The sequence below is a fragment of the Pantherophis guttatus genome, chromosome 2, assembly GCF_059756535.1.
Source record: "Pantherophis guttatus breed Tessera chromosome 2, ASM5975653v1, whole genome shotgun sequence".
NCBI classification, from domain to species: Eukaryota; Metazoa; Chordata; class Lepidosauria; order Squamata; family Colubridae; genus Pantherophis; species Pantherophis guttatus.
The window spans coordinates 197,575,943-197,597,804 of NC_142064.1; the positions used below are offsets into that span (position 1 = coordinate 197,575,943).

Genomic DNA, 21,862 nt, shown 5'->3' on the forward strand with positions numbered 1-21,862 from the left:
AATTTAATAAAACAAATAAATCATGTACTGCACTTCTTTCTCTACCAGGCCACTGCAACGTGTAGAATAGTTTTCCCCCAACCTTCTATAACTATCTTCAGGTCTCTACAATTTTCCCTTCTCTAAATAATAGAATGCAGCTTTAGAGCTGCCATTTCCTGTTATGACTGAACAGTTCTTAAGCTTCAGCCCTGCACAAGATTCATCTGGAAGTGTTGGGCTGTTCTTAGACTCTTAGCTAGGAGGATACAGTTATGTAAGGCTCAGCAAAGTGTGTGTGGGGAGGGGGAGATTAAAAAGTAACCAAAATGAGTGGAAGCATTAGGAAGAATAAAGAAATAGCACAAGTCAATCAAGTCTTTCCTAAAGCTGTAGCACCCTTCATGTTTTCTCTTCCTTGAATACTGCCAGCTTGTACAAACACGGAGCAGCCAAGCATTCAACCCAGTGTGCAACTTGTAAAGCACCATCTGCTCTCAGGGGACATATTGTCTGCTTTCTCTGCCTTAACCTTTAAAAAGCAACCACGTTTCAAGAGAAAAGGATCAGGGAGAAACAGTACATTGGAGCATCTGTGTCTACACCTGAGATGCTTTTCTGTAGTTTACCTGTTACTATACGTCCAATGAACTCTGTTGCACATGGTGTCAGGGAGATGAATGGGCATCTCCTTAACCTTCAGGTTCATGGCAAGTAATTCTTTGTGAATCTAATAATTTATGGCTGCAAGTGACAGAAAGGGCAGCAGCCACCTGCCTCCTATAAAATGTAAGACAAGGGGCCAATGGAAGCAACACACTATCCCTAGTGCTTCTGTCAGCAACAATGCAATGCATAGTGGCAGTGATCAATGCTTGAGGTAGTGGAAGGAAATGGTGCAGAGCATTTAAACAACTACCCAATATATCTTATATACCATACAAGGGAACTTCCTCTTCACAAATCAAATTGGGTTGAGTCCAATTTGGCCTCAAAGAGTTGATTGCATGGATCATTTAAGCTGCTTAAGTTTAAATTCTGATGACATCCATTCTAAACTTTAAACAATTTGGGGAACTGAGTTCTGAGAATGATATGCCCTGGCTGGAGCAGGGATTGATAGTTGGTGTAGCACACTCCTGACTATGGCCAGATCCTCACTTGCCCAAATTTTCCTGCTTGTCTCCATGATACAACTTCACGGTGATAAAAACTTAATCTTTTCCCCAGCCATAAATGAGACAGGTCTATGGAGATTCTCAATCATCCTGGTCATTGTTGTCCCAGAGGTGCTTTTTCCAACTTTTGAAAATCTTGATGTTTTTTTTTTCTTTGAAAACATTTTGCTTCTCATCTAAGATGAGAACTTCTTGGATTAGAAATAAAATATTTTCAAAAAAAAAAAAAAACCCAAGAAAGTCCAGTTGCTTTTTGGAAAAAGCACCTTTGGGGAGGGGGGTTAAATTATCCTTAGCTCTACCAGTGTTAAAGTAGTCTTTTCTTTGTTATTTTGATAGTCTAGCAGAAGCCTCAAGATGTATAAAGTGTTTGCACTCTGCAGGCCTTAATTTTGGAGGCAAAATAAGCAGTGGTGAAATTCAAATTCCTTTACTACTGGTTCTGTGGGTGTAGCATGGTGGGCGTAGTGTGGCTTGGTAGGCGTGGCAGGGGAAGGATACTGCAAAATCTCCATTCCCTCCCCACTCTGGGGCCAACCAGAGGTGGTATTTGCCGGTTCTCCAAACTACTCAAAAGTTCTGCTACTGGTTCTCCAGAACCTGTCAGAACCTGCTGAATTTCACCCCTGAAAATAAAGTGAAAGTAAGGTATTAATAGTCAGAGAGACATTTTGGGGGTTTGGGGGCTATTCCATTCTGATCCTCAACAGCTTCTGCCAATATTCTAATACTCCCTAAAAATTGGACAGTTGTTTTAGTCACTTCCTCAGTTCCCTTCTTTTACTCATTGGTGATTGAATTGAATTTAAAGGAGACTTCCTTCGATTCATTAGAACATAGAATAATAGAGTTTGAGGTTTTCAATCCAACCTCGTGCTCGAGCAGAAGAGTCTATACCATTTCAGATAAATGTCCAGTCTCTTTTTGAAAGCCTCAAGTGATGGAGCAGCCACAATTTCTGAAGGCAAGCTGTTCCATGGGTTGATTGTCTCATCAGTAAGAAATTTCTCCTTAGTTCTAGTTGTATGGAGGCTATCATTGTCAGTGATTCCATGGAATTGCACAGCAACACTGAAACATACAATTGTTAGTATTGTGAAGTCAAGAAGTAAAACATATTTGGGAATAAGTGGACTACAGAACAAATGGTCCAGCACTGAGCAGGTAGTCATACAAAGAAAAATAGTTTATTGGCAGTTCCTTGTATAACATACAGTGTAAGTTATATGTAAATATTAAAAAATTAGAGCAAATAGATGAATCTGTGTATCTTGGGTGAATATTTAAAGAGAGGCAAATGAATAGAAAATGTTAAGACGTAGAGGTAGTGCTAGAAACATAGCAGGTAATATGCCATCTGTTGTGAGGAATGAATGTTTATTGAAAAAGGCAAAAGTGACTGTTTATTAAAGCATGCTTTTGTTGTATGAAAGTGAGAACTGGGTACAATGCAGTAAAAAAGAAGAAATCCAGAGTGTATGAGTGCTGAGTAAATGTGGACTGAGCACAAAAATGAGTGACCAGACCGGAAGATGTTTGATGAAATTATTTGGTTATGTAGAGAGAATGAATGAGGACTGAATTGTAAAACAAATATATGAAGGAGGCTGAGAAATGTGTGCTTGGATGGAATTTATAAGATCATGAAACAGAGAAAAATAAAAAGCTTAAGAAACAAAAGCCAGTGTATGAAATGGTCTGTAGATACAGTGTAGTGTAAGCAAGAGAGATTTGTAAGAAGAGAAAGTTAGGAAAAGGTGTGGTGAATGGTGCTGCTGTAAACTAGATTTAGTTATGCTTAGTTCATGTATTTCAGTTTACTATTCTGCTCTGCTTCAGACAGGGAAGGCGGTGCAGAGACTGGTGAGGATGGCAGAGAAGATAATTGACAGTTTACTTCCTTCTATCCAGTACATATAGCATATAAACATTGCTTAACCAGGGTCTGCAGTATTGTCAGGGATCATCCTCTTCATGATCTGTTTTCCTTGCTACCTTCTGGGAGGAGGCTTTGCAGTATCCAAAGCAGAACAACTAGATTCAGTCACAGTTTTGTTCCATATAGTATCAACCTTGTGAACTCACAAGTTTCCTCTTTCTGCTATTTATCCAAAATGGACAGTGATTTAGATAGATAGATAGATAGATAGATAGATAGATAGATAGATAGATAGATAGATAGATAGATAGAGATAGAGATAGACAGAGATAGAAATAGATAGATAGAGATAGAGATAGAGATGATAGAAATAGAGATAGATAGATATAGATAGTATTTGTATGTACGGATGTAGGTATGTATATATATGTGTGTGTGTGTGTGTGTGTGTATTACAAACTATTTTAAAAATACGAGTTCCAGGTATATTAGTAAAAAAAGAAGCAGTATGTCTGCTTCTTTTTTTACATATATATGTATGTATATAGCATCTGTATATGTTTGTTATGTACATGTACACTTTTGAGAGCAGGCAACAGAAGTTCATTTTTAAGGTAAGCCAGTATGCCCACAGTAAAAAATAACAATAAAGGTTATCTATTATATTCATAAGTTTATTTGTCAAGCATATATAAGATAACAGATAAAAGTATAAACATAATTTGAATGCATGAAAAGAGTAAGAGTAAAAAGGAATATTAGGACAGGGACAGAAGGCATGCTGGTGCACTTATGCACGCCCCTTACAGACCTCTTAGGAATGGGGTGAAGTCAACAATAGACAGTTTAAGGTTAAAGTTTTGGGAGTTTGGGGATGTTGTTTACCCCAAAATGAGTACTATTTTTTTTAATGTATCTATGCATTTTAATCAATATTTTATTTTTAGCCTTGCGAGGTGGCCCTGGCCAGAACAACCAGCAGGACTAGTTCTATTTTACTATAAAGTTAAATTAACAGAATCTTGCGAATCTGAAAGTACACCTCTCCCTCCTCACTTTTACTGTCCTGTAAACTACAGAGGGCCCGTTTTGATATGCTTTTGCCACCCATCCTCTTTCAGATTCAATTTTTTTTAGATTGTTACTTAGGTTGCGGTTCTTACTCGTATCTCACTCCCAGATACACTCACAAGATTATCACATCCGGAAGATTTGTAAATTCTCATTTCTAAGCCTTCATGAGAACTCATATGAAAATGTTGACAATAAGCAGGATTTAATAATTCTGCATATTGTGCTACTTCTTTTTTAAAAAATAGTGCATAGCCCTTGACAGATCCCTGAATATGAGGCCATTGAAGCCACAAGTATTTTAAAAAATGGAAAAAATACAGGTAGTCCTCAACTTACAACCATTCATTTAGTGACCGTTGAAAGATACAATGGTACTGGAAGAAATGATTTACGATTATTTATCACATGACTGTTGCAGCATCCCCATGGTCACATGATCAAAATTGGGACACTTGGTAACTGGCATGTATTTATGACGGTTACAGTGTCCTGGGGCCATGTGATCACCTTATGTGACTTTCTGACAAGCAAAGTCAACGAGGAAGCCAGATTCACTTAACAACAGTGTTACTAACTTAACAACTGCGGCGATTCACTTAACAACTGTGGCAAGAAAGGTCATAAAATGGGGCAAAACTCACTTAACAACTGTCTTGCTTAGCAGCAGAAATGTTGGACTCAATTGTAGTCGTAAGATGAGGACTACCTGTTCTTGGCCTATATTTAGGGATTTGTCAAGGGCTTTGCAAGTGAGAAAACTGTTTTGGTGCAAGAAAGTCTGGTAAGTAAAAAAGTGGGTTTTGATTCCCTCATTATATGTTCTCATTTATTTAATAAGTGCATTCTTCCAGTTTGCTAACATCAGTTTAATATAACTCACAATTATTTAATATATCTAGCTAAGCCCTCAGGAAGAATATGAAGGAAGGAAGCATCAATTTCCTGTCAATTCTAGTCGGGAAGTGCATCCGCTATGAATCTTAACTAACTGCACATGTGCAGGCCTTTGTCCTTATGCATTGTCAGAGAAAATTATTATTCATTTCAGCAAAAGTTCCCTGAACAGCTTAATGATCTCTTGGTGCTTTCATCCATATCCACTTTACAAACTGGAAGATTTATGTTTCCTCTTCTAAACACTTCACAAGTAGCCATTTCTCCACAGACTTAGGACAGCCTACCAAATTACGGAGTATAGGTATAGGTATCATCCCAACCATAATTTTTGTTTCAGGTTAATAAGAGTTGTAATTCCACATTCTTCATGAGAGTTTATTGTACCGTATCTAGTCTGAGTTTACAAAACATCAGAACTTCCAGCAAGTCACTATTTTCATTTACGGCTGCTTGGATACTATAGTCTGAACCAGTGGTGGGTTGCCCCCAGATTGCACAGGTTCTATAGAACCGGAAGTAAAACTGGTGGGAGACTCCGCCCACTGACCCCGATGTCATCCAAATGCTTCTGCGCTTGCGCATAAGAGCGTGCACACGCACGCGCGAAGCGAGCGAGCAAGCGCGGCCCTGTTGCGAACCAGTAGTAAAGGTAAGTAGAACCCACCCCTGGTCTGAACTAATTAGTAGCTTCCGCCTCCTCCTTCTCCTCCTCCTTCTCCTCCTCCTCCTCTTCTTCTTCATCATCCCAGTTGATCCAAGAACTATCCTTGAAGTCCATGGAATGTGGAAATGACAGTGGGAGACAGGATAAAAGAGAGGCAGCCAAGGGAATGATTAGATAAAAAGCAGCTGAGCCTAGGGCGGGAATGTGGGCAGTGCTAGTTTTGAGGCTGTAAAGGGGATGGGGGAAGGGAATACTTTCAGACTTGCAAGATTCTGTTAATGTAACTTTACAATAAAATAGAATTAGCTCATCTGGTCATGGTTCCTGTCTGATTTACCTCCCCAAACCCCCAAACCCTTAACCTTAAACTGTCTACTGTTGACCTCACCCCATTCCTAAGAGGTCTTTAAGGGGCGTGCATAAGTGCACCAACGTGCCTACCGTCCCTGTCCTAATATTCCTTTTTACTTACTCTTTTCATGTATTCAAATTATGTTTGTACTTTTACTTGTTATCTCATATATGCTTGACAAATAAACTTATGATTATGATTATGATTATAAGGCTGACATATTCATTGGCCACCATATTTTCCCCAACTCTTCAGCCAGCACACCCCTGTAAGCACCTTGTCTGTTTTAGACCGGTCTCTGTAACGCCTACCCTATTTTCTTTTCAACGCTGTGTCAATGGCCCAGTACTGCAAGTGTTCCTTTGGTTAAAATAATAAGTTATAATATCTTCCAATGTAGGCATTCCGGAACAAATCTGCAACATGGCAAAGAATGCTACTTTTTTTTTTTAATAAACCCATAGTGGAATGAAGAAACCACCTGTTTCTTTTGCTTTAAGCATTTTAGGATTAAAGCAATAGTAGTCCAATAAAGGAAACAGGAAAAAAAAAAGATTGGCCTTAATGAGCAGAGAACATGGGAAGTGGGATGGGAAGGCATCCATGTGTGCAAATATCTCAGAATGCAAAGGAAAAGCAGGGCAACTGGTGAGGGGGGGGAACTATCCCTAAATGAAGGAGGACATTGGTAGACCTGCCCGTAGAGTGGCCAACCCAAAAGCCTTCCCTTCCCTGAATGGGTGGGAATGGAAAGAAGCAGGAGAATGACCCCTCAGGTCCTGCAGTGGCCATAGTTCAATTGGCACACTATTGCCAAATTATGAAGATCTGCCATGGATTGATCCCTGGCATATAAATTTGTGTTTTTAATCTTTTTAAATGTAAGTTAATATTTTCCCCCTTTCTCCTTCCTGCATTTCTGACACGAGACAAGACGAGATGGATTTAACAGATTCAGGAGAAAACCTGAGCAACAGTCACAGCCTAGCACAGTGGTGGCGAACCTATGGCACGCGTGCCAGAGGTGGCACACAGAGCCCTCTCTGTGGGCACATGCGCCATTGCCCCAGCTCTGTTTCGGGTCTCTGCTGTGCATGCCTGCATGCCTCCCGCTGGCCAGCTGGTCTTTGGGTCTTTGTCGTGCATGCGTGGGGGGCAAGTGTGCCTGTACAGGCGCACATGCAGGGGCCCACACTCATGTGCCCACGACCTTGCAGTTTGGGTGGGGTGCAGGTACATGCATGGGTTGTGCATGCATGCACGAGGCACACATGCACATGCACCCACACCTTACAGTTTGGGCACACGCATGCACTTCGGGCACTTGGTGCCTAAAAGGTTTGCCATCACTGGCCTAGCATATCTAAAGTCAGTTTTTTTCCCCTTAATTGATGTCTCAGACACTTGTCCCCTACATGACACTGATCTTTGGATCACTATAGAGAGCAATATTCCTGTTTCTTGGAGGGAAAAGTTTAGGAAAGAGCTGGGAGCTAGACCAGGAGCAAAACCTAATTTGTGATCCAGTGTGGAAGAACTGCAATTGTGTGGTGTGTTGCTTTGGCAGAACTGTGTGTGGGAAGCTTGTAAAACGCTGTTCTATTTCTGAAAGTAGCTCCTTTATTTTATTCTTTTTTACCTTTGGGAGAGATGAATAATGGTGTCATGAAGAAACAAAGGAAAAGCTTTACCCATTTCCAGACTTCTCGCTCATGCTAATTAAACACTCTGCTGCTTTGCTGAAGGGAACGCCCCCACTTTGAATTTTCAGAAACAAGTCAAAACGAATCCCCCAAACCACAGCCCCACAGGCTCCAGGCATTCCTTTCCCATTGGCCTCACCATTTCATGTGCCATCTGTGCTGCATTTGGGAGATGAGTTTGGTGACAGAAATCTGGTCGCCATCTTTCTGGCCACTCAGGCCTGCTAAAGGTGGTTTAAGTGACCTCTTGGCATTGCTGCCAAGTAGAAGGCATTGAAGACTTTTCTGCATGGCAGCCTTCTGTGTAGAATATACCCTTTATGCCTTTTCCCCACACTGCAGCCCTTAAGCTATTTGGCTGCCAGATGTAAACCAGCTGGAAATGAGGCTGCCGTAAGAAATCTCTTTTTGCATTTCAACCCCTTCTTCCACTTTGGTTATAATGATGGCCACGGCTTTGGTTAACCCAACAGTCAATTAGTGGACATTCCTGCTTCTTCATCCATCTCACCCTATCAGAAAATCAGTTGCAATTGCTAGCCTTGCTACAGATAAATCCTATATAGGACATGTGTGTTTGCAATGGGATAATGAAGAGCACACTTGAACAATTTCTCCAAAAATAGCAAATATGGTCTGCTGCATTTTGTGGTTATCATGTCTGCTTCAAATGCAAAGCAACTCCCAGCAGGAGCAACTTTTTACTAAATGTATTGGGGTTGTTTTGTTTTTTTTTAATTCCTGAGCTATCCCCTTTACTGCCTTTTTAATGAACCAGCTCATCAGTGGACTTTTTTCATCGTTCCTGCTGTTATTTGTGGTAGAATTTCATTCCAGCGTCTAAATAACCCAAATGACTAAATGATGCACAATCATTTAAATCACTAAATGACTGCATTTCTCTGAGGCTCCATAAAGTGGAAAAAAAAGAAAACTCTAGCATTTCAACAATCCATTGATGGAGTGATTAAAAACATCAACAGTACAGCAAAAAAGTAAGTAGCTCAGAAAACAAAAATAATAGTGTTGTGGGTTTGGCATCACACACCCTTTATACACTAAAGGGCAACTACTGCAATGGCAGTTGCAAATCAGCAGAGTTTGGGACAGGGGCATCAGTAGGCAGAGTCAAACCTGCCCCCCTAAAAGTTGGCTTCAACCAAGTGGTTGGTTTTTTTATGTGTATTACAAAAGTAATCTAGAGAGGCCTGGGATATTTCCACAACACTGAATCTAGCCAGCAAAATTTAATTTACAGTAAGTTGTCTGGCTCCTGCTGGTTGGAACCCCTCATGAGTTTTAAAAACATTGCTCATGGACAAGGACTCATAGATCAAAGGTGGCCTTTGTTAATACAAAGCTGCACACCACTGCCATATACAGGAGAGAAGAGGGACAGTTGATCACAAATAATTACTGGTATGTTCATTTCTCCTTAGAACAAGGTTGTCTTCAGTGGTGAAATTCAATTTTTTTTACTACCAGTTCTGTGGGCGTGGCTTGGTGGGCGTGGTGTGGCTTGGTGGGCGTGGCTTGGTGGGTGTGGCAGGGGAAGGATACTGCAAAATCTTCATTCCCACCCCACTCTGGGACCAGCCAGAGGTGGTATTTGCCGGTTCTCTGAACTACTCAAAATTTCCGCTACCAGTTCTCCAGAACCTCTCAGAACCTGCTAGATTTCACCCCTGTCTTCAGATCTGAGAGAGGCCTGAGCCAAGCACCCTCTGTAAGATCCCTTGTGCTGTTGGTATCTCCAGTGCAGAAAGCATCAGACTAGGGAAAGAGTGAGGGTGGCCAAACGACATTTGAAACAGGAGGAATAAGATATTTTGTGTTTTTGCATTTTCAGAATTATATTTCCATCCAAACATATCACATTTTACTGATGTTCATTTATATTTATAGATTTTCAGGTATTGCTTTAATCTAATGGCTAATTTTCATAGAAGAGCTGTTATGACATCTGGTAAACTGCACCACAAAAGATCTATTACGCCACAACAACAATACATATTCTTTTTTTTTTTCTTTTTGCAAGCTATCCAGATTCTCAGCTGGATTCCACAAAATAGATATGAGAAAAGAGTAAACATCTTGCAACTGATTTTTCAAAGCTTGAGCCCAGTTCCCTAAAGCTGCAACAAGTAAGACTGCAACATTATATAAATGACAGTTTTATATAATAATTCATTGGCAATTGAGCAAATCAGCCTAGCTTGCTTTGCTGATTATTCAGTTGAAATTTTCAGAACTTGTGGGAAATTACAAGGAGGAAAATATTTGAGGGGGCCTTGGGCTATTCTTTTCTTTTGCAATAAGGAAAGTTACAAAACTGCATCTGAGCGACAGCTGCACCCATACACATACAGATTGTGCTATTTACTCACACACTTACTGCTCCTACTCATTGCTTTCTAAAGTATTTTGGTACCTTGGGTACAAAATGCATTATATAAAGCTCAATTCAGTTTCACATGCTCTACACTAAACAGCATCCAGTTATGAAACATAATGCAGCCATTCTAGTTTATATCTCCAGCCAATATAGTTTCCACAGTGGAAGGGTTTTGTCCCCTGAACAATCCCAAACTTTTCCTTTTGGAGACTTTTTCCTTCTGACGTGCAACCTGCTTGATATTAATAGAAACCATCAAGCTAAACTGCTAAAAGAAAGGTTAGTAGGCTAATTCCCAAGGGGTCAACTGGGACCATTGCTTGAGCTTCTGGTTGTCAAATTTACAGAGGTGGGAATCATGAATTAGTCTCCCGGGAAGGGCAATAAAAGGCCAACTCACTGTTGTGCTATAATTTTTATATAGCTCTATTCAGGATATTTAAAATGTACTGCAAGTAGGAGACCAAACAAGGATCCTTGACTATCAGTCTAAAAGTAATAGATAAAGTGGACAGTGATGAGAATGATATATTGGGGGTTCATTTTTGTTTCAATGTGTCACCTATGACTATCACACAGAAACAGTTCAAGACCTGTTTTCCAATGATTCAGAGCACAAGACATAAAAAATGGATTCCAGTTAAGGAAAGTCAAATGTGAATTAAACTGAATATTGAATTTTCTGACAAGTAAGAGCAGCTTTAAAACATGGAACCGATTTCTCTGGAGAATGGTGGGTTTCCCCTCAATGGATGTGGTCAAACAGAGACTAGACACCCATCTGTCTGGGATGACTTAATTTAGATTCCTGCACTGAGCAGGCAAATGGACGTGGTGACCTCAATTCTCCTTTACAACTCCATGATTCCATGGTTTTATTAAAAATGCTGCAAATTGCTACATGATCTATGGTTTGGATACAGCTAAACACTGTCATTCATTTTGGTAAGCTTGTTTGTATCATCAGTAGATGCAAGTAGAGAAAGGCTTATGGTGCCACATAAATTGGCCCCGTGAAAGGCACAGGAATATTTTAATTGCTGTTAGCATCCCAGTAGTGGGAACAGAAAGAAAAGAACAGGTCTTGCAAAGTGTTAGAGGGGACAGAATTCTTTTGTGAAAGAAAGGACCAATCATTCAATGTTTTGATGATTGTTTGAATTTGTGAAGACATTAATGCAAATCTTGGGCTTAATTATGGAATTCAATGTAAAAGCAATTACAAGTTTTATGCCAAAAGAAAGGTTTTGATCTCCTTGCCTCGAATTGAGATCCACTGGTTAAAAATTTTCTAACAGAAGAGGAAATATTGCTTTTTTAAAAAAACTTGAGCATGTGTCAGCTTTCTTCTACAGTAGCTTATATAAAGAGCAAGTGGAAAATCACATTCAATAGATAAAAGCTTCTCTTTTTAGAAAGCGAAAATGAAGGCTGTCTAAATCTCACTGGGTCGCATCTCACAATCTGCTTGATGCGCTCAATCAACAGCAACAAAAGCTTACAATTTACTAAGACCCGGCTTCCAGTCAATACTCTTGATGAAGAGATTTATATAGAGCTAAGCTTGCAGGCTTTGGCACTGAAATGCTAACTTAGGGACTCTTGTTAATAGTAAGGTGGACTTCTTGTTTTCTAGTGCATGAACAATCAAAATAAGGGCCTTATCTGCCCGCATGTAGCAAAATGGGACTTCAGCTTTTCCATGAGGATATGTCAGGCACAAGGAACCTGAAGGGACATAAGGCAGCTGATCAGTGTGGTGTGTTTATTATTACTTGCCTGTTGACAGGCATTCTTGCCAGACTAATGCAATTCACTACAGAAAATACTAGATAAACACTGTGAAGAAGCTTTAGTGAGGATCACCTTTCAGCCACTTCCTCCTCACCAGTCATTCAAGACCAGTCAGCCTTTTCACACTTCCTCTCAACTCAGCTCCAGATTCCACCACAGAATATTGTTCCTGTCAGATCTTAAAGGATGTGCTGGAAATAAATTTAAAAACATAAAATGTGACTGTAGCTCCCAGATCAGGAGGAATTGCTCCCCAACCAGTGGATTTATATGGCTGTTTCATGTTTTCTTTTTTTTAAAGATTCTCTATCTCTCTTAACAGTGGGTGTTCGGTTATTTATTTATTTCTGCCAATCCCAAAAGCAGCAACTGAATCAAGAATCAAATCAATGAATTACATAATTTTGTTTGGACTGCCTAAATGTAAGAGTGTGTATTTGCATGTGTGATGGGTGCACAATTTGAGAAAGAACGGAACAGCTGGGTTTAAAGATGTTAGGAAGTAATGTATAGTTTCCAGGGAACGCATGGATGTGCCCCCACATTGATGAGACAGAACATTTATATAGTATCTGATTAACGGTGGCATATTGTGATGCTGGAAAAACTGCAAAGAATTATAAGAAATTTGTGTTGTAGAAAAAATTAAGGAAGCAGAATTGTCTTAGTTTTCTTGTTATAGGGGGGGGGATGAGATTTTTAGATTTTTTTAAAAAAAGAACACTGTAAGCTTGCTTCATAATACAGACTGATAATGTTCCTTCAGTAATTATCACTTTGTCACACCTACTCATTTCCCCCTGTAGAGAGCTAGAAAGAGTAGTAAATGCAAATTTAAGAGGAGAGGCAGAACAAAGGAAGAATGTATTCAAATTTCCATGTTCCTTTTTCTTCATTGATATAAAATAAGCTTCAGCAGAAGAAAGATGAGAGATTTTAGCATCCATCCAGCAATTATTAACAATATTAATGCAGTGTTGCCTGTTCAGACTTGGTAGCCTACTTCTGCAGTGATTGCAAGAAAGAAGTCGCACAACCACCATTAACAGTAGCAAACTTGCAAGAGATAGCTTATTACCTTGACTCCTATTGTTAGGACAAATAAAATGCCTGCAGATAAAAGAATGTTCTGTACCTGGTAACGTTTTCCGACATAAACAAGTGGTAATTGCAGTTATGTAGAGAAGATAATGATGTTTCAGCATGAACTTTGCTATTTTACTAAATAACAGACAGTAGGTGTCCTATAATAGGATAGAACTAGGGATTATATATTTTAGAACTAAGCACATTTCAATCTGCAAGATGTCCAATAGATTGGTGCCAATAGAAGAGGATATTTGTGGCTCAGGGTTAAACTGTGGGGTCTTTGATGATCTCTGAGCTTGGTTGTTTTCTTGTAAATGTTTCATTACCCAACTAGGTAACATCATCGGTGCTAGCATGACATTAACTAGTCTAGTAATGAAACTTCTGCAAGAAAACCACCAAGCTCAGAGAGCACTAAGGATGCCACAATCCAGATTAGTGAAACTAGCCTGACTAGGTGGCTCAGTGACTAAGACACTGAGCTTGTCAATCAGAAAGGTCAGCAGTTCGGCGGTTCAAATCCCTAGTACAGGTCTCCTCCTGAGCAGGGGGTTGGACTAGATGACCTCCAAGGTCCTTTCCAACTCTGTTACTGTTTAAAATGAGGTTCATATAAAGATGAGTTGGTGGATTTCTGAACTGAACTGCAAGGCTCTGAGGTTCTTTCAACCAAAATGCAATTCTTTTCAAAATGCCCCAAATCAATTTTGGAATCTGGACCTTCTCAAGAACCCTTTAAATAGGTTTACGTTCCTGGTGGCAGATTGTAATTTTTGTTCTTTTCTGACAGCTTCATTTTCCATGATTTATTTATTGATCTTACTTCATGGTCCTTTCCCCTCCCCCATTTCCCATTTTCCACTTTAGTCCATTCATTTGTGCTCTGCTCCTCCTCCTGAAATTGTTACATTTAAAGCCATTGTTGATCTTGCATTAGGATATAACACATATTACAATAGTTTCCTTAGGTAGCACCATCTTTCCACCTACCCCCTTGTAATTTCAGCCCTCATTTTTTTGTTTAGATATTGAACCAAGTTCTGTATTCTCCCTTCAGATTTTTTTTTGTTGGTATCTGTGTGTACACATTAATAATTTATCATTTTAATTATCCATGTCTTACGCTTAATGGAGTACACTTTAACAGGTTATTATTTAAATTATTTATTTAGCATTAAACCAATCTATGATGTTGACAAAACCACATAATGCTTCTAGATGAAAAAAATAGAGTGATAGAATAGAACCTTTAAGTCTGATCTCCTCCTTGATGCTGGAATCCAAATTAAAGCAAGCATCCCTGAAAACGTCTAAACCAGATCAGCCTTCACCAACTATTTTGGGTTATTATGGGGTAAGAAGGATTAATGCAAAATTGTTGATGGCTTTATCCATGTCCAACTGAGTATCTCCCCGCCCCCGCAAAAAAGATGGCTCACTCAATATATGCCACTCCATCTTAAATCGGCAGCTCCTGCTAGCGTGAGCCAGCCCCTCCCTCGGCCAACAAGTCTTTTTGTGAAGAAAGCAACCACAGACCTGAACACTCACAATAAAAGATCCAATGGTAGACATGCAGTGGAGAGCATTTGGCTAGATGGATGAAAGCTTAGAGGAGTCCTCTGGTCCAGGGGTCTCCAACCTTGGCAACTTTAAGACTTGTAGACTTCAACTTCCAGAGTTGAACTCTGGAAGTTGAAGTCCACAAGTCTTAAAGTTGCCAAGGTTGGAGATCCCTGCTCTGGTCTGGGTTTACTGCTGCATGGGGAAGCAGTTTATAACCTGAGTAGTTCCCCCATAGCAGGCAGACTCTAGAGTGGGCTCAAAAGTATTTCTATCCTGCCTTCATTGTTTATCAGACCCTAGCTCACGAAGTATCTATGCCTATCAAGTCTCATTTTTCTGTCATCAGGCCAGTTCATTATTTGTCACTATATTAATAAGAGACCCAGTTTGGTTTAGTGGTTAAGGCACCAGGCTTAAAAAGCAAGAATTCTGCCTTAGCCATAAAAGCCAGCTGGTTGACTTTGGGCCAGTCATTCTCTCTCAGCCCTACCCACCTCACAGGGTTGTTGTTGTGTGGAAAATAGGAGGAGAAAGATGTATTGGATATATTCGCTGCCTTAAGTTATTTTTAAAAACAATAAAGGTGGGAAATAAATTATTTAAATTAAACTTACCTTGATATAAGTGATCTTCTCTGAATCCAGACATGACCTGCTATCTCTGCCTCCTGAGTTCTTTACTAATAAATTTTAATTTCTCAGTCCTCTAATCAGACACATTTTTTTTCCCAGTTCAACAGTCTCCTGAATAATTTGCAGGTGCATTTTAGTCTTTAGTCACTCAACCACGTGCTTGATAGTAAGGGAAGCGCTGCTCCCTCTTCTCACCCCCAAATCAATCCCCCTGTATCAATTCTTTCCTAGCATCAAAGTACAGTTTAGGGCAGTGGGTCTCAACCTTCCTAATGCCGCGACCCTTTAATACAGTTCCTCATGTTGTGGTGACCCCCAACTATAAAATTATTCCTAAAGCCATTGAAAATATGTGTTTTCCGATGGTCTTAGGCAACCCTTGTGAAAGGGTTGTTTGACCCCTAAAGGGGTCGCGACCCACAGGTTGAGAACCACTGGTTTAGGGTCTGCTTTTAAAAAAATCAAGAAATTGTCTACAATGAGGAAGATAAAGGCCATATGTTTTTTTTTAAAAAATCATCTTTCTAATATCTTTAAGAATTTCCTTTCACTCTTGCACAGTTTCATTCATCTGTCTGAAATTTGGCTGAGTTCATGTGCAAAGAAAAGATTATTGCGGTTGTTCATATCACAGATCTTTCATTGGTGGGGGTGAGGGAAGGAGAGGGGGAGAGAAGCAGCTCTTTTAGATGTGACTTTTTTACCCTCCGTTTTTTTCGCTGGTCTGTGTACATTTTCAGCTGCCTTTTGCTGTTCATTGTGCACAATCTGGCCCTGTCTCTTGGGCTTCCTCTCACCTGGATGGCAGCTGTGCTTTCTAGGCAGTCCTCTGTGACATAGCCGAAGCCTGAGGCACTACTTGACTAAGAATTGTGTCTCTCTCTCTGCTTATTCGTCTCCAGGCAAACGGAATCCGCTTCACTGCTGCTGCATCCCTTTCCCTTTAGAGGCTTCTATCGCTGTCTTAAATTAATCTGTTTTGCGACATTTAAAAATAAGATTAGTAAATATAGATGCTTTGTTTTCCAGAGCCAATGGTAAACCATCTTGAAGGGAAAGAAAGCCTTTTGGATGATTAGGGGAGTAATCTTCTTTTACTGACCATTATCCTTTCTTTAAGAAAATATAAAAACCCTAATACAGGGGTGTCGAAGTCGATTTCATTGAGGGCCGCATCAGGGTTGTGTTTGACCTCAGGGGGACGGGGTGAGTGTGGCCAGGGTGGGCATGGCCATCTTGACATCACTTGTTTGGGGGAGGGGTGCCTGTGGTGGCCCGAGCACTCTGCCAGCAAAAAAGGGCTCCCAAGCTCCATTGTAGCTGTGATGGCTTCCTGCAACCCTCTGCCAATGAAAATGGAGTCAGGAGGGCTGCCTGCCCTAATAGATCAAACCTCTCAGTTTGCAAAATGGAAAAGAGGAGATCAAAGCCTTTGAATCTTTCTTCGAAGGATCTCAATGATTTGTCTACCTAAAAAACCCTGACTGGCAGTGACTCTCTAGATTGCCTTTCCTTAAGTCAGGTCTCCAAACTTGGCAACTTTAAGACTTGTGGACTTCAACTCCCAGAATTCCCCAGCCAACATGCCAAGTTGTCAAGTTTGGAGACCTCTGTCTTATAGCATCTCACAGATTGGACTACATCAGGGGTGAAATCCAGCAGGTTCTGACAGGTTCTGGAGAACCGGTAGTAGAAATTTTGAGCAGTTCTGAGAACCGGTAGCGGAAATTTTGAGTAGTTAGGAGAACCGGTAAATACCACCTCTGGCTGGCCCCACAGTGGGGTGGGAATGGAGATTTTGCAATATCCTTCCCCCAGGAGTGAGGAGGGAATGGGGATTTTGCAATATCCTTTCCCCAGGAGTGAGGAGGGAATGGGGATTTTGCAGTATCCTTCCCCTGCCATGCCCACCAAGCCACACCATCCCCACCAAGTCATGCCCACAGAACCGGTAGTAAAAAAAATTGGATTTCACCACTGGACTACAGCTCCCACCAACCCCAGTCAGAAAATTAATTGTTGCTTGGCATAGAGGTGTTTAACTAGAGATAGCAGAGATTGAAAATGAGCCTTTTTGCACATGGACTGGAAGTCAAACTTCCTTGACTTCCCATCAGGAGGCATGAGAATTGAAGCAATGTTTCTCAGGCCAGATACAACCATTATGAATTATTTTGTAAACACTGAGCAAATATTTTAACCCTGGTCAAAAATTCCTTGATACAAAAGGTGGGAGAAAAAGGCCTAGAGCAGACGAACAAAAGTCTCCGTTTCTGCAGAAATGGACAGACTCACATTGAAACTCAAGGATAAAAGCGAAAACTAAGTACTACAAAATCTGGGAACAATTTTATGATTGGATAGATAACAAGAGGGTAGCCAAGACAAATGTATAGTGTTAGAACAAAAATAATAGACGTTATTATAGATAAATGCTTAACGCATTGTAAGCCGCCTTGAGTCTCCGGAGAAGGGCGGCATATAAATCAAATTAAATAAATAAATAAATAAATAAATGTTTATCTATAATATGATTAAGAGATAAATAAATATACAGAAATAAGGGGAAAAGTATTAATATCATATCATATTATGTATAAATAGTGAACATAGCTTAAGAACTATATGTTGATATGAGTACTAATATTATTGTAAAGTGACGGAAGATGTTTGGAACTAGTGATATCATATCTATGTCCAATGTTTTTTTAATTTTGTATTATTAATAAAAAACTTTTTTTTAAAAAAAGTCTCTGTTTCTGCATTCTGCAGTAGGCAAATCTTCTCCGTATGTTTCTTCTTTTTGGTCCACCCTAAATCACTTATCTAATCACTATGTGTCTCTGCTGTAAGCCATTTTCTTAATATGGACTTAAGTATCTGGAGTATTAAGATTTATTGCCATGTCTGGTAATGAACTCTGACAGTTGACTGATTCCCCACTGCTGAATCAAAATAAAATCCAAGGGTAGGTCATCATAAAACTATCATAGTATGTCATTTTCCCTCTCCCCTTGCCAATCTCTTTCCTACCTCAGTTATTTCGTTCCCATTCACTGTCAGCCAGCTGACTTTTTCCCAAGACAAGGAGTGACAAAACTGAGCAGTTTGAGAACACTTGAGTCTTGCAGGGCAAAGTAAGGGGGGAAACGCTACTTTAACTCCAAGTGAAGTTATGGGAGATTCCATTTATATTATTCGTAGATTAGAGACAAGACAAAAGCAGTATCAAGGCATTACTGCAGAAAAACTCCTTGCAAGGACAAATTAGTGCTATGGTTAGAGGCAAGTGAGGAAAGATCTTCAGCCAGTGCATATTTCTATAATGCTGGGGGGAGGGGAGAGAAGTCTATGGATGTTTTCATTCTTGAGACTTAAAGTAGCTCTTTAAAGCTAGCTTTCTAATGCAAATGTAAAACTTACATTGCCAGAATGCTTATTCACACTACAAATGTTCTCTTGTTTTTCTGCCACATTATCAAGAATATTGCAGTAGAGATTCAGAGGTGATGTGTGAAAACACCCTTCATTTTACCTTCTTTAAAAGGTACGGGAGAAACCAAGAAAAGAGCACGTTTTCACATACAAGAAGGCAGAAAGGTGATGGTTCCAAAGGCTATTCTCATTAGAACAAATAATTTCAAAAGTTTGGATGATTTAGCAAATTGGGTATTGAACTGAGTCACGATCAAATAAAAAGTTCCTTTGGAGTAGCAAGAATTAAATAGTTGGCTGCTTTTTAATTCCCCTGCAGAATAAAATATTTCTGTTTCTTATGCCATAAAAGATTGAGAAAAGGCAATGTCAGATCACAGTTATTCTGCATGAACCTAAGGCAGAAGATTTCCCTCCCCATATCTTCAATGCAGTGCCAAAAACTCCTATCGAATTGAAAAACTTAATGTGACAGACAAAGTTAAATATTGAAGCTAAGGAGAATAAATACATTACTTGTCTTCAGTTAAAGGTCAGTATCTATAACATCTACCTATTGTAGGATGTTAGTATTGTAGCTGGTCAGATTGTATTGAATCTGGCATTTATTGTCCACCTCTTGAATCCTTCCCAAAGACCTGGGATAGGCAAATGTGATTGTTTAATGGTGTTAAAGGTATTGTGGCAGGATGTAAGCTGTTCCAAGTAAAGCTTCTTTTTGCAATTGATTGATGATGATTTTTGTCAATGCCTCTGGTGTTCGAGTGGTGCTCCAGATGTTTTAGCATTGCACCCAAAGCACCTATTGCTATTGGTACTACCTTTGATAAAAACCTAACAAATAACTTAAATGAATAAATAATTGTGCGTTCAAGAAAAACATTAAATGAATGACTGGGTAACACTCAAATTTTCTGCATTTAAACCAAACAAGTGACAACCTGAATGAAATTAATGCAAATTTAGTTTCGATCCTCATCCCACCCCTTTTTTATGCAATGTAGCTTTCGACACATGCTGCTCTTCAACAATGAAAAACAGTTTCCTGGTATTGATTCTACTATGGCACAAAGACCAGTATTTTTTTTCCAAATGATAAAAGAAACATATATTTTGGAAAAGTCATACCAAGAACTTATGTGCTTGGGAAATCTGGGAATAAAACTATACTTTGTTTAAAAGGGTGTACCCTGCAGAAAAATAATATTAGCATCATATTTTCTGTCCCATTATTAATCCCTATCCTGCAGTTTTCACCTCTGTATCCAGCCGATGCCAGGGACCTGATTTTCTTCCATGCTAATAAGTGGCATAGACCAGTGGTTTCCAATTTTTGCAGTTTGGCAGCCCGTAGGATGGGAGAGGCCCATGCAAGCTGGTGCACATGTGTGTGTTGGCCCACTGCTTGTGTGAATAGGGCATGCATGCATGCACTGGTCAGCTGCTTGCGCGGCCCAGTTCTGAACAGGCCACAACCCAGCAGTGGGCTGCTACCCTGGAGTTGGGGACCCCTGGTGTAGGCTAATACCTCTTGAAGCTCTTCTTACACAGATTCAATAAATAGAAGAAAATACTATTAAACACTGATGTGGCCTGGAAATGAAATAAAGGCAACAGTATTAGGGGCAGACAGCACTTACCGCGAGCAGAAAGTTTTTTGGTGTTTATTATCTTGGCAGCATATTCTTGTCCTGACAGCACTTTCACACATCTTCTGACAATGGAGAAAGCACCTCTGCAGGAATGAAAACAAAATATATGTGAGAAGTTTGGTCAAACAGTGGTATACCTAGCATATTTGCCACCTAGAGCTGTTCCTTTTATAAAAGCCCCCTCCTGCTTCCCAAGAGCCAGTTTGGTGTAATGGTTAACATGTCAGACTGGAAACCAGGAATTTTGGTGTTCTTGTCCTGCCTTAGTCACAAAGCCAGCTGGATGACTTGAACTAGTCAGTTCTTTCAGCCTCAGAAAGCAGAAATGCTGCCCAGAAGACAACCCGTTATAGGGCTTTCCTGGTAGCAGCCAGCACCTTAAATTGTACTCAAAACACTGGGAACTATTTCAGCTCCTGCTGCAGTGGTATAATGTGGTATTATTGAGACTGGCCAAAAAGTCTACAGGAAAGCCCCATGTAGAATGAATTACAGTAACTTGTTTTGGAGATGACAAGAGCATGTGTGGCCGTCCTCAGAGCATCCTGTTTCAGGTAAGGGCACAACTGATGAGCCAGTCAAAATGAGGCAAAAGCTCTCCTTGTCTTGGCTTCTACCTGCTCCTTGATCAGAAGCCATAAGTCCAAGAGGAGCTCAACTGCATGAACCTGCCCTTTATGGGACTCGACAACCCTATCAAAAACCAAACATGATAATCTGTATTTCCATTTTAATAGTGGGATCTTCAAGAAATAATGCCACTGTTTGGACAAGTCCCTGCAGTTTCCTTGGCAAGGTTTTTTGGAAGTGGTTTTTCATTTCCTAAGACTGAGATAGAGAACTGGCCCAAACTCCTGCATCTGCTTACATGCCTAAAGTGGGACTAGAAGTTATGTCTCCTAGTTTGTAGCCTGGTATCTTAATCACTACATCAAACTGACTCTCTGGCACTACAGGTAGTCCTCAACTTATGACCAGTCACTTAATGATCATTGTAAGACCTATGCCCAAAGACACAGTGAGAGCCAATCAAGTCCAGTTCTTTATTACTTTACACCTAATAGACAGAATCTTGCCAGACTAAAGCCATAACTTTCTGACATAATAGATATGCGCTGGCAAATTCAAGGGTGTGATTACCCTGATCCTTTTCCTCCCTGCCCCATCCAGTTCATGATCGCACATTCTCTTGTTTTGGGCCAATATCTGGAAATAGCTGCTTCCTCCCTAGGAAGCAGTATGTACAGGCAACATTCCTCCTTATCATTCTCCAGCTGCACATTCCAGCACTCTGTTTGAAATTATGACAAATCTCTCCAGAGTTACTTATGGCCCATTTTCAGAATTGTGACAGCCACACAAACACTCACAATCTTGTGATCACATTTTGGGCATAGAGCAACCAGCTCACTTCATGAATGTTTGCAATCATGTGACCACAATTTGAGACTTTTGTGCCAGTTTCTAGTGTTTGCTCCAGTTTTTAACAAAACACCCATTGGGAAAATGGATTTGCTTAACAACTGCAGTGTTTATTTAACAACTATTGTAAATAATGGTTGCAACTTTGATT

At 40.0% G+C, this 21,862-nt stretch overlaps 1 protein-coding gene across 8 annotated transcripts in view; it reads right to left on the reverse strand.

The window, feature by feature from the left end:
• The window catches only part of CAMK2A (calcium/calmodulin dependent protein kinase II alpha), a 148,621-nt gene that overhangs the window by 98,091 nt on the left and 28,668 nt on the right, over positions 1–21,862 (reverse strand). For all 8 annotated transcript variants that reach the window (XM_087887502.1, XM_087887499.1, XM_034402450.3 and 5 more), the window contains exon 2: positions 20,278–20,372. In XM_087887502.1, the coding sequence (XP_087743628.1) occupies positions 20,278–20,372 (95 nt within the window). The remainder of the gene's footprint in view (positions 1–20,277; positions 20,373–21,862) is intronic.